The 12731-nt window shown below is 47.3% G+C and overlaps 1 protein-coding gene across 1 annotated transcript; it reads left to right on the plus strand.

Moving 5' to 3' along the window:
- Positions 1 to 686: 686 nt before the first annotated feature.
- On the plus strand, positions 687 to 8235 carry NIPAL4 (NIPA like domain containing 4). The gene is made up of 6 exons (XM_086621581.1): positions 687 to 723; positions 2434 to 2682; positions 5341 to 5397; positions 6173 to 6263; positions 7367 to 7527; positions 7631 to 8235. The coding sequence occupies exons 1-6, from the start codon at positions 687 to 689 to the stop codon at positions 8233 to 8235; spliced, it is 1200 nt and encodes a 399-aa protein (XP_086477707.1).
- The last annotated feature ends 4496 nt before the right edge of the window (positions 8236 to 12731 follow it).

Below are 12731 nucleotides of genomic sequence, written 5' to 3' on the forward strand. Positions count from 1 at the left end.
CTACTAAGTAGAGAATAATAAAACCAATGCTTGAAGCGACAGCACACTTTCTGAAATGTTTCCTTGCTACATTAACTGCAGTTACGGTCTCTTTTAGTAACAGGAGATATCTTCAGGACTACAAGCACCGTTCAGCTTTTCATTTCTCGTGTTTACTTTTCATTTCTGTTCCACCGCTCTCTGCGCACGTATGAAGCCCGCAGCTTTGCGGCATGCACAGCCCGCTCAGCGTCCACCCGGCGTCCTACAGCCCGGCCACTGCCACCGGCCTCACGCACCCCCTAACCCGCCGCACAGCCCCCTGCTCTCACAGCACCTTCTTCTCCCAACCTCTGCAATAAGAAAAAGCCACTCCAGAGCTCACCACCCCCGTCTGGGCTGAGCCAGGGGAGCCTCGATCTATGCAAGGGGGGGCTGTTGACCCACCACACCCTCCTCCTCTCCCCCTCCAGCCCCGAGCGGTCAGGGGACGCAGGGCCCGGGCAGCACCGGGGCTGCGCAGCCGGCGCTGGGGCGCAGCGCTTGCACGGGCACCTGCTGCCGGTGCGCGGAGCCAGCCCCGTCCCGGAGGAGGAGCCGGCCGGGCCGGGGTGCGGGCAGCTCGGCCCAGCCCTGCCCAGTCCCGCCAGCAGCGGCTTCTGCCCTCGGCGCCGGGATGCACTGAGCCGTCCCGGAGGACGAAGGAGATGGAGCCGCTGGAGGCGAACAGCAGCTGCAGCAACGGTGGGTGTCCGAGGGGGAGCGGGACCGGTGCCGGGGCTCAGCCCCGCCCGCCCCGCTCCGGCCCCGCGGGGAGCGGCGGGAGGGTCCCCGGGGAGGGGGCGGCAGCCCCGGCTCCTCACCGCGGGGGCTGAGCCCAGTGCACCCCCCCGGCCTTCTCCCCCCACCCGGCTTTGGGGCGGTTCTCTGTCACTGCTCGGTTTCTCTGCGTTTGAGGTTTCTTTTCCTTTTTTTTTCGGAGGTCTGTATAGAAATGGGAAAACTCCCTTTATCCGAAAGCCACACACAGGCTGCTCTGCCAGCACCGCGCTGTGTCAGCCTTACTGCACTTACAGAGAAACCAGGATTTTTATTTTTTTTTCCCTTTAAAGATTACCTAATCCAGACGGTAATCATCCCATCCCACTGCCTTATGCTTGTGCCCAGCAACACATTGCAGAGACTTTGACCCAGCCGAGGAGGCAAGATGTCCCCCCAGTTCCCCAGGAAATATTTCCACAATCAAGGATTTTTTTCCATTGGAAAAGCAACCTATTAGGGAACCTTTGGAAACTCGTCTAGTAAGTCAGTGGATTTTTTTCCATTAGAAAAAGTTGGGATTCAGTTCAGATCCAAATCCTGAGCTACATGTGCGGGGGAAACGGAGCAGCTGCAGAAGGTCTAAGCCAGTCTCTTGGTTCAGGAAAAAGGTGAGACCCATGCCCAGGCTGCCGGCAGTACTGTGAGCTGTTTAGCCATTGCATACCCCTGCCTGCAGAGACACAAATACTTGCTTCATAATTCCTGTGCGAGCTCTGGCAGAAAATTAAAGCCTTTTACTACAAAGGGCCTTTTGTGACGCTCCACCTGGCTGTTCTGTTCCCCACAGTTGCAGTCACCCTGCCTTTACTACACTCAAAGATTGCGATAGAAAGATGTGCTGGGTGTGGTAGGAGTGTGAGGGTAGGAAGCAGCTCCGCAGTTTTCCCACCCACACATAGCAACACACCTTGGCTAGAGACACAGGGGCTTAGTGCTCTTGGTGTTAACAGCAGAAAACCATGCCTGCTTTCAGTCCTTCCGCACTGGCAGGACTTGATGTGCTTTGCAAGCACTCAGGAATTCTGCAAATAGGTAGAATAAAACCATTAAACAGTGTGGGCAACATACAGATGAAACTTTTGTCCGGGACAAGCCTTTTGTTGTCTTACAAGAGATCCCACAGCACCTCTTGGTACACAGAGCTGGAACAGATGCACGGTTACGAAGTACGGGCATCACTCCACATTGAACCCAGAGCTGTAAGCTGCAGACGAGCTGGCAGATATGAGGATTAGTCGGCTGGGAAAAGCCTTTGAATCAACAAAGTTATAAGGCGTAGTTCAAACTTGTAAAGTTAGAGTTTGTTGGAGAGACTCTGGCACAGATGTTTGGAAATTCAAATTACGTTATTATAGTGGTCCTTGTAGCCTTCAGTGTGTAGACTGGCAGACACATCCAGTGTCAACAAGCTGCTTGAACTGCACTCCATGAATCTGTCACTCAGCACCTGGCCATTTCCACATGTGAGTAAAGAGGTGTCCTGAGTTTTTGAGAGCTGTTGGGTATGTGATGTCAGGGTGACAGCACGGGTGGCTGTTCAGAGGGACATCTGAATGGGTCCAAAGAGCAATAGAGGCACTGTTGATAGTCACATCAGTAATTTGCTATTTTATCTCCATGGTGGCCTCACAGGGTCTCTGGTCACTCTTTCGTGCCTTTCCCACCGGGTCGTGTGCCAGGTGATCGGTGATGCTGACCCAGCTGACTCTGTCCAGGACAATGGGACTTTGGATAACTCCTGGGTAACTCGGCTGGAAAGCAATTATGGATTCTACATTGGCCTGGGCTTGGCTGTCTTCTCCAGCTTCCTCATCGGAAGCAGCGTCATCCTCAAGAAGAAGGGGCTGCTACGGCTGGTGGAGAAGGGCGGCACCAGGGCAGGTAAGGCTTTCATGGGGGGCAGGAGGGAGGAGGTGCACCTGTTCCTAGGAACACACGCATCATCCAAACACCAGGAACTTCTATGGCAAGAGAACACCTCCAGCTACACATCAGCCTTCCATCAGCAATGGAAGACAGATCTTTTCTGCATGTATGTTTGTGTGCTGTGGTGGAGCTGAGGAGCTAATTTACAGAGCTCTGCATTGGAAAAGCTCAGCTAAAAGCAGCATTCCCCTGCCTTGCACCACAAATAGCAAGTCACGTGCTGTGTGATCAGATGTGCGCTCACCAGAAGAACAGTATGTGCCCATCACAGCTCTTGTGTGGAAAAGCGTGAGGCCAGGAGGAAGCAAAGCGTTGAAAGCAATTTGAGACGTGCCCCTTTGCACTGAGGTGCAAGTCGTCCCTGTGCTGCAGACCGGAGCAGGACAGCACAGCTCCATGACCCTGCTCTTACTAATGCACCAGGCAGCTTTGCCACCAAGTCACTGAGACAAGGACACGGCCTCGTGTGCTCTAATTGCATTAGCAAGAGCACGACTGCACGGCTGCGATCTGTGTGAACTCTGCTTGTGGTTTTCAGAAGGGATGCTTCTGAGGTATGTTGCTCAACAATGTGTAGGTAACTTTCCTCTAGCACCAAGCTCGTAGGGTGAGGTGTGTGTTTACGTGCACGTCTGTATGGATGGGAAACGATGGAGGAGCACTGCCTACAGCGGAATTCCGCTGTGGAATTGGACACGTCCCATCAGCATTGCAAGCATTCGCTCTAGCAGCAGCGTAAGTCCTGCCTGGCAGGTGACCTACTTGCATAACTACAAAACAAAATAATGATAATTAAAACACTACTGCTTCCCAGCTCTGGCCTAGGAACAATTCTTAAATCATTTTACAAAAGAAGACAGTATCACTGTCCTCATTTTACTGCATCCCCATATGAGGGCACACAAGCATGGAATGATGAGGTGACTGGCTGGAGTCAATCACCAAAGTTACCAACAGCACCTGAGCCACAGTCCAGTCTCAAGTCCATCTCCATTCCCTGCCATTAGGCTGGCTGCGTGCGACTTCCGAACTCACATGGGTGTGTTTTCTCCTTAGCAGTATTGTTTCAATTGTAGAAGAGTTCTCTCTCCTCCTTCCCTCAATGAACTCCTCCCACCACAGAGCCCAGAGAGTGAAACGAGAGCAAAGCCTTCACTATTTTTCAGAGTGTTTAACCAGGAATTAGAGATTAATAACAGAAAACTGCAGCTGACAAAGAGCTCTTGAGAAAAAAAAAAAAAATCAACCAAAGAAAAACCAAAACAATCCAGCAATTTCTAAGGAATACCAAAGCATAACATTTGAACTTGAGCATTTGTGAACTTGAGGAACCAGAAGAGGCTAAGTTCTGACAAATTCCTGTCCGCCTCTTCATTCCTCCTTTCCTCATCTCGCCTGTTAATCTCTCGATGGCGTGTTTCACCTCTGCTCTCTGAGCACATCACTTTTCTCCAGGGCAGGTCAGACACTGCTGTTACTGACGTCACCAGTCAGGTCAGACATCCAAACCATGGACTCTCTCTGACCCAGTAAAATCAGGGTTCACAGTGTCAGCAGGCTCAAGCTCCCTACATCTAACAGCTTGTGGGTTAAGACCAGAGCTGGATTAGTTCCCAACACAGCATGTCCATTCTTCCTCATTTATACACACATTTTCTTTCATTTAGTTGTTCCGATGCCAAGAACCATTTTTCATCAGAAAAGCTCAGTCACAGAATGACTGTTCCACACAAAGTCAACATTAGGATTTCTGGCAGTTCAGGCTGAGGCCCTGTGATACAACCATGATGCAAAGCAGTGTGTAAAAGGAGCAGACAGCTTCTGCAACGGGACGCAGGAAGCCTTCACCATCACTGTACGGCAACACGAACTAAGGCACCGCACGCCCACGCAGAGCAACCGACCGGTTTTTCCCCCTTCATCTTTCATAGCTATAACCCCCAACTGAGCTGGGTTTGGGAAAACTCATTGCCTTACCTTAGTGCCCATGTGCGGGACTCCACAGCAAGCTGGTGCAATGCGAGGAGAAGCGAAGGTTTCCTGCAGGCAAGATGCAGGGTAACAGCATCCCAGGGAGCAGCCTTTGGGTGGGGGGCACCCAGCACAGAGCAGCCCCCTGCCATCCTTCTTCCCTCTGCTCCAGGAGTGCCTCAGAGCAAACAGGCAAGTAGAACATACAAGACTAAACGTGACCGGTCTGTGGAACCCCAGCTAGAGTGTTTATTGCTGGCTTTAGGGGCCGATGCACCCTGACGAACCAGAGAGGATGACCACAGCTCCCAGGGCTGAAGGGCAGCCCCAAGCTCCATGCTGCACCCTGATAACCTCTGTGACTTTGGGGCAGCAGGTGCCGTTCCCAGTGCCACTCAGGATTAAACAACTGCTTTTATTGTACTTGCATTGTCCAGCCGTAAGTGCCATATTCCACTAATCCCCTGACTTGACATAATTTCTATGTGGGATGAGATGTCTGCATATTCTGTCCTTCCAATTGTTTTCTTTGTCACTCTCTTCCCCTTGCCATTTATCACTCTCCAAAGGGACATTTCTCAGCTCTTACTCCAAAGAACAGGGTTGTTAACCCCTGCATACCTGTGTGCTTTTCTTCCCCAGGAGACGGAGGCCATGGCTACCTAAAGGACTGGCTCTGGTGGGCTGGCTTGTTAACCAGTAAGTAGAAGCTGTTTCCTTAAGTTTGCAGCTTTTCCAGGGTCTGTCCCTGTAAATCAGGTATGGAAAAGGTTATTCCAGGAAAGGTTACTGCTGCAGCACAAGGGAGATAAGAAGGAGGTGTTAGTAGCAGCCTCTTTCTTGAGCAAAACCTGTTTTCCCTTAGAGCAAGCCTTAAATCTTTTTCATTCTGCAATGTTACAGTATCTTCTCAAATTGGACTCACAGCTGTGCAGAGAGCAGCAGATTTCAGATCAGCCTCTTCTGGCTCTCCCTGCAGCAGCTCAAGGTGCTCCCACCTTGCTCTGCCCTTGTAGCTCCTGCTGCTGCACAGCCCAGAGGCAAGCACCCAACACCCAGGGACAAGGACAGCTCAGCCAGAGGGTAGCACCACAGCCCCAAGGAGACACTTCGTAGGTGAGGAGCAGCCTCCCAGCAGCTCCCACAGCTGCCCACCCACTCATTACCAAATCACCCAGACACACTGCAGCTGGGCTATGGGGGCTAAACAGGTTAACATGGGCAGCTGTGACATGGCCAAGCCCTGGCACCCCCCAGCTCTTCTCCATGTGGGTGCAGGGCTCTCTGCTTGCATTAATTTGTAATAGAGAGATTTTTCACCCACTATCCACCCCGTTTAGAAGCAGAATCAAACACCCATGGAATCAAACCCACCCACTCCTAACTGATGTCCTTCTAGTTTGCAAGCCCGCAAGAGAAAACACGAAAAGTGTGCTGTAACTCACTGGTATTTATTTTTCTTGTGTTTGTTTAGTGGGTGGAGGAGAAGCTGCCAACTTTGCCGCCTATGTCTTTGCTCCTGCAACAATTGTCACGCCTCTGGGGGCTCTGAGCGTGCTCATAAGGTGATTTATGTGTCTATAATTTGCCTTTTTTTATTTATCTGTTTGTCTTGTAAGATAGAAAGACTTGAAGTAATGCTAATATGGTTTATTCTGCCTGAAGGAAAAAAGTGGCTCAGTGTTTTCTAAAAAATGCTCTGACAGTTGCTGTTCTTTTGGGGGATCATTTGGAAACCACCAAATTCAGTAGCATGCCCTTCTGGAAGTGCTGCATGTGGGTAGCAGCCACATACGCTTCAGGTTAAATTATTGCAAATATCAGTGTTCCTTCCTTCCTTATTCCAGCTCTTCAGCCAATTCAAGGTTGTTTTTCGTTTTGCTTTGTTTTTGTAGTAAACAGTACTAAAAATCTAAAAGGGTCAAAAATATCAGGTGTGTTTTTAAACTGTGTCATTCATTTGCCTTCTATTTTCTAAGCTTTTAAGGTGCTCTGATGTTGTGGTTTTATATTTCTGTCTGTTGCCAAAAGGGCTAAAACTCTATTTTATTTGTCTGTTTGTTTCTTTTAAAAAGGAGATGCATATCAAAATACATGACTCCGGGTACTGAAGGTTTTATAGAAGGAGCGTTTTTGTGAAATGCACAAGCACACTGAGAGTTAGGGCTGCTCTGGTGTCTTGGCCCAAATTTTTATGCACAACTAGGTATTTTTGCAGATACATCTGTAGCCCCAGTACCTTCAGAGTTTCTCTGGGGAGTAATAGTTCTGATGATTTAGTTAAAATTAATGTAACTCTTTTGTTGCTTGGTTGGGGTTTTGTCTGTGTTACACTGGTCCTTGCAGTCATTTCCTTGGGCACTAAAGGCTTCATAATGCCCAACAATTCGAGTGAATCTGAAGACCTTGAAAATATTTCTGAAGATGTGCTCACACATTCAGTATTTTTTCACCTTGCTGATACCTGAGCTGTGATCTACAGATCACACCTGCATCTCTGCAGGTTCAGCTGTCAGTAGATGCAATGTGATTGCGTAATAACACACTGGAATCCAACAAATATACTCCAAATTTGTATCATGTGAAGACGTTCTTTACCTTATTTTAGCTGCTGTTCTTTCTTTAAAGGACTTTAAAGCACCAGCTGATGTTTTTCTGTCCTGTGCAGTGCCATCCTGTCTTCATATTTGCTTGAAGAACGGCTCAACCTGCTGGGAAAGCTGGGCTGCATGCTGAGCCTTGTGGGCAGCACTGTGATGGTGATACATGCCCCAGAGGACGAGGAGGTCACCACTCTGGATGAAATGTTGTCCAAGCTGAAAGAGCCAGGTACACAGGAGGTCGTGTTTTGTCTCTTGGGGCTGGGTAGTGTGTTTTGCTCTGTCCCCCACACCTGCCACTCAGTTTTGAGTTATTTCTCTCCCTCTTCCAGGTTTCCTGGCTTATGCTGCAATCCTCTTGGCTGTTTGCTTCCTCTTGATCTTCTACCTCGCACCCCGCTATGGCCAGAGCAACATCCTCATCTACCTCACCATCTGCTCCGTTATTGGAGCCTTCTCTGTGTCCTCAGTCAAGGGCCTGGGTATTGCCATCAAGGGCTTCTTTGCTGGCCGGCCTGTGCTGCAGCACCCGTTGACATGGATCCTAGTCACCACACTGGTGGCATCCATCACTACACAAGTTAACTACCTCAACAAGTCTCTAGACATTTTCAACACCTCTTTGGTGTTTCCCATCTACTACGTGCTGTTCACCACCATCGTCATCACAACTTCCATTATCCTCTTTAAGGAGTGGGTCACCATGACCGTAGTGGACATAATTGGGACAGTTTGCGGCTTCCTCACTATCATTTTGGGGGTGTTTTTACTCCATGCCTTCAAAGACATGGATGTTAGTTTAGGAAATCTACCACAAGTCCTCCAGAGTGGACAGCAAGCACCAGTCACCCGAGATGACAAGAACATCCTGATAGAAGTGGACAACTCCAGCATCACCCCAGAGGATAAACCCAAAGTATTCATGATCTGCACCTAGCATGCTACATGCAAGGGTCTGGAGGTTGGGTGGATGGGTAGATGTCAATATTCCAGATGCTAGTGAGCAATTTGAAAAAGGAAAAGCGGAAAATAAAACCAACAGTGTCTTATCCAAAGCTTGGTAGAGTCAAGCCAAGTCTTCCTCTGGGCTTTTGGATTGGATCTTTGCCATGGTGTGGCAGCAAGGGGTGCGTTTAATCCTCACTGGGCTTTAATACATGCAGCCACTGAAAATGAAAATCCCCTTAAAATATGATACTCCTGGGACAAAGCTCTTCTCTGAGGCCTCTTCCCATCTCTTATTCTTGGCAGGGCTAATGTTTGCTCTTGCAGTCCTTCCCCTAGGTGACCGTTGATGTATTTATTTCCAGGCCCTGACTGAGTCATTGATTAGTGTTTTCTGTCTTTTCTCCCTTTCTAGACGCTTGCATGAACAAAATACACACCAGTATCTCAGAGGTGAGAGACAAGGACTGAATGGTGCCCGCCTGCTATTCAGACTCTGCTCATCCATGTTTAATTACTTGCTCTGCAAATATGGGACAAGAATATTGGTGAATATAGGCAAAACATGGCAAATACGGGAATAGGCGCTCCCTTAGGCTCAGTGCCAGGACCCAAACCATGAAGTGTTTTCACAGGACTGTGGCCAAGAAGTCTTTTCAGCTTTTGTTTTTTGTGGGGTGCAGGAGTTTCCTTGCAGCACAGTGTTAATCATGTGGGGTTTTATTTGTCTGGGTTTTTTTTTCCTTAGCACCTATGATGCCCAGGCCACGTTGATGTGATTGGTGAAGCCGCTGGACCTGATCCAGACCTCGCTCAAGCAAGGAGCAGCTCCCCACTCAGGCTGGGGAGCTCTGGCACGTTAAACTCCATGTCAGGAGAAACACCAACATCATCTTCAAGACTTTTTGTGGTCTGTGAAAATCTTTTCAGCCTAAAAGATCTGTAAATTTTAAGTATTTTTTCCTTAGGAAATGTCTTGACCTTGGAGAGCCTCCCAACTGTTTGAGCCCCATGACCTGTCCTGCTATCGTTTAAGCCAAAAAGCTTTTATTTCTTCTTTTTTGTTGTTTAGAGGGAGGTCTGAGCTGCATGCTAAAAGCCAAACAGTCATAAGTGGGTGATGCTCAGCACAGCTATAGGGATGCAGTTTATCCCAGAGTGGTCCTGTTCACCCGTCTCCATCCCTCTCAGTATAGTATGGATGTTACCTGGACTCTTGCTCACGGCTCACCTTCAAAACCCCCTTGGATTTGTATGTCATGAGGATGAAGGGATGACAGAAATAACGTTTTGAGCTGGAAGGTAGAAAAGGAAGGTGTTACTGCAGTTAAAAGTTTCTGCCATCTTGCTGCTGGGTCTTAGAGTACAGGGGCACTGGACCCCATTTTCTCACAGCAAATCCCAAAAAGGGAGCAGGGAAGCCTAAGACAGCGTTGCCAAGCTGGCTCGGTCCGGAGGCAGCTCTGGATGGGTTAGCCCTGGACCACAGCACACACTGATATCATCTGAGATGCTGACCAGGTTATACCGAGATCTGAGCATCACTGAGCACATGCAACTTGGGGTTGGGGGGAAAGGAATATGCAATCTTTTATTTTAATAACATTTCAGTACTTTTTTTTTTGAATGTGGAAAGGGAAATAAAGTCTTTTTATAAAAAAAAAAAACCAAAACCACACCCTTGCAGGTAGATCTGGAAGTTTTTAATGATTTCTCTGATCTTATTGATGTAGCCCTAAAGGATAAACAGGCTGAAGGACAGCGAGTACAGCAGAAAGAGCATCTGGGTCAAAGAGTAAACCAGCAGCGACCTCCTTTGGTAGCAAAAAATAATCCAATTCACTCTAGCTTTGGTTTTGGCATCCTAATTGGTGTAATGCTTTATGCATTTTATTTTAGAAAGAGATCGTAACCAGGACTTATCATTCTCACTGTGTAGAACTGCATTTCATAAAAGCCATTCCTCCAGCTATCCTGCCATCTCTGGACAAATTCCACATATAAAATGAAAATTTGAACCCAGGTAACGAAATAGCACACAGTGACAAAATATAAACCAGTTAATGACGACTGACAAGTTTATTAAAACTAGGCAAAAGGCACAATGAATTGCATTCTTCAAGTATTTGCATAGATGCACAGAGAGCATTATTGTAAACCATTAATGTGGACACAGGAGAAAGTGAGATGTATTTTGGTATATGTTCTCCCAAGTAACATTATCTTTCAAGAAAATCAGATTTTACCACCTTTTACTCCTCCTGCAGTTTCCCCTATTGTCATTCACTCAACTTGCACACGTATGAAAATTTTAAAAAGACTTACTTAAAACTACCTTTTGGAGATTTTATGATGCTCCAGCAATAAAGTTTTCCATTAGGGTTTGAGCACGTCCAGTTGTTCTCTGAGCTTGTGAATCTGGGGGGAATTTTTTAAAAGCTTGATCCGATGCTCACATGAAATGCAGTGAAAATATTCTTAGTGCTTTTTGATGTCCATTTGATAAGGATCAGGGGTTGTAGCAGAAGCACGCTGCTGTCTTCAGTGAGGGCTCAGACAGAAGATCAAGTTCTCGTGGTTGGATCTGTGCTACTACAGTGTATGTACAGTATGTGTCCAGCTTACTGCTCCACCTGTGAGCCGTAAATATGCCATTACATAGGCACAGTAGCCTATAGCTGCATCCCAAAGAAACAATAAATCTGGGGATTGTTTAAATATATAAGTTGTTTATATGTAATATACCCCAACTATAGAAAAAGACATAGAAAATTAGAAAGCTGATGTCTTTCACTTGGCATCCCTTATTTGAGAGAAATTTTCCAAGTATATAGAAGGTAAGAAAAGGTCCAAAATGATCAAGATAAAGAATAATCAACCAGAAATTCAAGACACGCCCTGTGTACTGTTTTCTTGTGGAGAAAGAGGTAGTAAAGTTGCAAAAACTAATGTGGTTTAAGTCATTCTACAGATACACTGCTACATATAACTACAAATGTAATGAGTGCTCAGGGTTTAACTGTTTGTTTGGGTTTGTTTTCAATCAGTAGACCTTAGGGAAAAAGAACCATTAGACAAGACTTTTTTTCTTTACACCAATAATATACTTTACACATGTCCAGCAGCAATCACACTGTTTGAGGATTTATGATAACAATCAGGCAACGGAATTATTACTGTAACCATAGCTCCAGAATTCCCTGTGTTCTCCTAGGAAATAATTTCAAGGAAAAAAAAAGAAAAAAATTTGGCATAACAAAAGGTCATAATTTAAAATCCTGAGAAAAAAAACGTACAAAAGCATAAACCATTAGGAGAAAAAAAAAAAAAAATTCTTAAGGGAGAGTTCTCAGGGTCAGAACCATCAGCTGCTTAAAGTGCACACAGACAGCTCTCCCCATCCATGTCCTGGAGAAAAAATGTGAGTAAATGAGCTGCCTGACAAAAGCACCATGTGTTGCATTAATATTTCTGCTGGTTTACCACCTGGGCAATTTTCAGATAGGTTTCTCACTGGTGTGGGGAGCAGACAGCCTGTGTTGAATTGCTGCTCAACACAGACTGAAGCCTGAGGAGACACGTCCAAAAGTGCCTACTGATTACCCACAGTACCGTATGCTGGAGAGGAGGTTTCAGCACTGCCTTTTGCTGACCTTCCTTCTGGGCAGTTACGCTGCATCTTGGCCAGAGAGTTTCCCTGTCGTACCTTGACCGTGTCCCAGTGACACGGGTGAGAGGGCACAGACCGCGCTGGGGACGCTGCCAGGTCTTACAGCACTGGGGCAGGACAAGTGAGTGCTGGAGAACAGGCAGGTTGCAACGCTCTTGCTGAAGATGGTTATATGGGAAAAATAATTAAGCCGCTCTGATAAAGCTAACCAAAATGCACAGTGACCCACAAATTATTTTAGCCAGGAATATTTCCATTGTTTGCTCCCTGTTGTGGCCCCACTCGCCACCCACTGTAAACTGAGAATAAGCTGAGGAATGTTATCAACGGCTGCCTTCTGCTCTCCCGAGAGGCAATGGTTTCTGTATAGCACCAACGAATGCTCCTGCAGCTGCATGGATGGGCTGAGGAAGCCAACAGTGCTGAGTCGTACATGAAAGCCCATCAGGGCCAGCACCTGCACTCGCAGCTTGTTCTCCCTGGTAACACTTAAATAACTCATTAAAAACATGTGAAACCCCCATTACCCCATCCCTGCATTAGATATTGCACAATAATATTTAAATACCGTATAAACAAGTCATCCCTATATGGAAAAGGCTATCAGCAGAGAGAGTTGAGTTCAGCTTGGCAGGTACCGGTGTAGTTCCTGGGCACACTCCTGCCAAGCCTGACCACAGCTTCTTGAGTCACATAAGAAACAGGTGAGGCTAGAGGAGAGGAACCGAGACACTGTCTGTGGCTATGAATGGTTTTTTTGGGTGTTGAAGGCCATCCAGTCCCCTGTGAAGGTCAGAGCCAGCTGGGAACAGACTGCT

This window comes from Tauraco erythrolophus, chromosome 16 (genome assembly GCF_009769465.1).
Source record: "Tauraco erythrolophus isolate bTauEry1 chromosome 16, bTauEry1.pri, whole genome shotgun sequence".
Classification (NCBI taxonomy): Eukaryota; Metazoa; Chordata; class Aves; order Musophagiformes; family Musophagidae; genus Tauraco; species Tauraco erythrolophus.

Excerpts from the sequence above, each read along its gene's own strand:
- NIPAL4 (XM_086621581.1), top strand. The coding sequence starts at position 687 with ATGGAGCCGCTGGAGGCGAACAGCAGCTGCAGCAACG. Across the intron at positions 5,398-6,172 it reads GTGGGCTGGCTTGTTAACCA|TGGGTGGAGGAGAAGCTGCC; the intron begins GTAAGTAGAAGC and ends GTGTTTGTTTAG. Across the intron at positions 7,528-7,630 it reads GTCCAAGCTGAAAGAGCCAG|GTTTCCTGGCTTATGCTGCA; the intron begins GTACACAGGAGG and ends TCCCTCTTCCAG.